Source organism: Cucumis melo, chromosome 12, assembly GCF_025177605.1.
Source record: "Cucumis melo cultivar AY chromosome 12, USDA_Cmelo_AY_1.0, whole genome shotgun sequence".
NCBI classification, from domain to species: Eukaryota; Viridiplantae; Streptophyta; class Magnoliopsida; order Cucurbitales; family Cucurbitaceae; genus Cucumis; species Cucumis melo.
In genome coordinates, this window is record NC_066868.1 from 25099558 (window position 1) to 25101106 (window position 1549).

At 33.6% G+C, this 1549-nt stretch overlaps 1 protein-coding gene across 1 annotated transcript; it reads right to left on the reverse strand.

Moving 5' to 3' along the window:
- Nucleotides 1-231: 231 nt before the first annotated feature.
- On the reverse strand, nucleotides 232-705 carry LOC103485044 (stigma-specific STIG1-like protein 1). Its single transcript, XM_008442485.3, has one exon. It carries the CDS (start codon nucleotides 703-705, stop codon nucleotides 232-234), a length of 474 nt encoding a protein of 157 aa, XP_008440707.2.
- Nucleotides 706-1549: the final 844 nt, after the last annotated feature.

The window sequence follows — 1549 nt, forward strand, 5'->3', positions numbered from 1 at the left end:
TTCCTAGCTTAATAAAATTAAATTTAAGAAACCAAACAATAATTGTTCATATGGCAAAGCTTATATAGTGTATATTGACCTTTGCCTCTTATTACTACGAATGCACGCACAAACCCTATCACATTATATGAACCCTAAATCCATAGTAATCCTAAACAAATTAATGATACACATTTCCTATACGTATATACCCATGCAAAGAACTTGGCTTAATTAATTTACCTTGATTAATTAAGCATAGTCACACATCCCAAACGCACAATAGTTTCCTTTACTACACTCATTGTTGCAACCTCCACAATGCTTCTTACTAAACATCGGATTCACACACCTCCCATTGCAACAAATCCTCGAGTACCTGCATTTATTCCCACACATTCCACAATTGTTCCTATCCGTCTCCACATTTACACATTTCCTGTTGCAACAATCTGGCCCTTTGCTGCCCTTAGCTCGGCAAACTCTAGGGTATTTGTTGCATGTCACTCCCTTCTGCAAGGACTCGAAGTTAAAGAGAAGACCACGAAGCGAACCCGGTGGAGAATTTTCGGTCTCCATAGTAGAAAGTTGATTAAAAGTTTCATCGTCAGACGAAGTCACATTCTCTTTGTTATAGCTCATTTCAACTTTAGCTGCATGAGCTACATAATGAGATGATACAATTATCAAGGCTACCAAAAGGAATAATAGCTTTGAGGACTTCATTTTATGTAAACCCAAAGAGAAATTATAACAAATTAAAGAATAGAAGAGAAAGTTGGCAATTAATTAAATTGCTTGGGGATGAAGAAAAATGAAAGGCTTGAGGGGGATATTTATAAGGTGGGGAGCAACGTTTAAGAGTATATGAAATAATAGTGGATTGGTCTAAATCAGCAACCATATGGTAAAACGAGTTAGGTTTTTGACTAAGTGAAATTCCAAATTAGGCCAAGAAAATTACGTATAAATTAGAGATATGTATTATACTTTAGGACTATTTTGAAGATAAGTTGGTGAAAATCCACATTGATATCCAAAATCTTCTTCTCTTCCTTCAGCCGTATTATAAATCAGACTAAGAAGTTCTCTAATAATATTGTATCGACAAATATACTTATGAGGAGAAAGAAAGGTTAATTATTAATTAACATATACTTAATAATTATTAGGTAGTATTAAATTGTTGGGTTAATGGGGTGTGTTATTTAAGGGTCAGCCCGAAATATTATTCAACGAAAAGGAAATTGGAAAAGTAACGCACTTTAATTAATTAAATACAGGTTTTAGATTGATTGATTGACCTTTTAATTGTATAATATTTGAATTTTGAGGGTTAGGAAAACATGTGTCACAAAAGGGTAGAAACCAAGACAATAGCTTTCTAACGTTTGATTAATGTTTTGTCTTCGATGGTTTTCTATAGGATGACACGTGTTAAGTGCCACGTTTCAACTCAATGCACTTTATTCGTCTTTATTTTTATTGGTTTTAATTAGTTATTATATTTGTAGACCTTTTTCTTTGTTGTTGTGTGTGCAGTGCGATTGTGTGATGTGGCAAAGTTTTG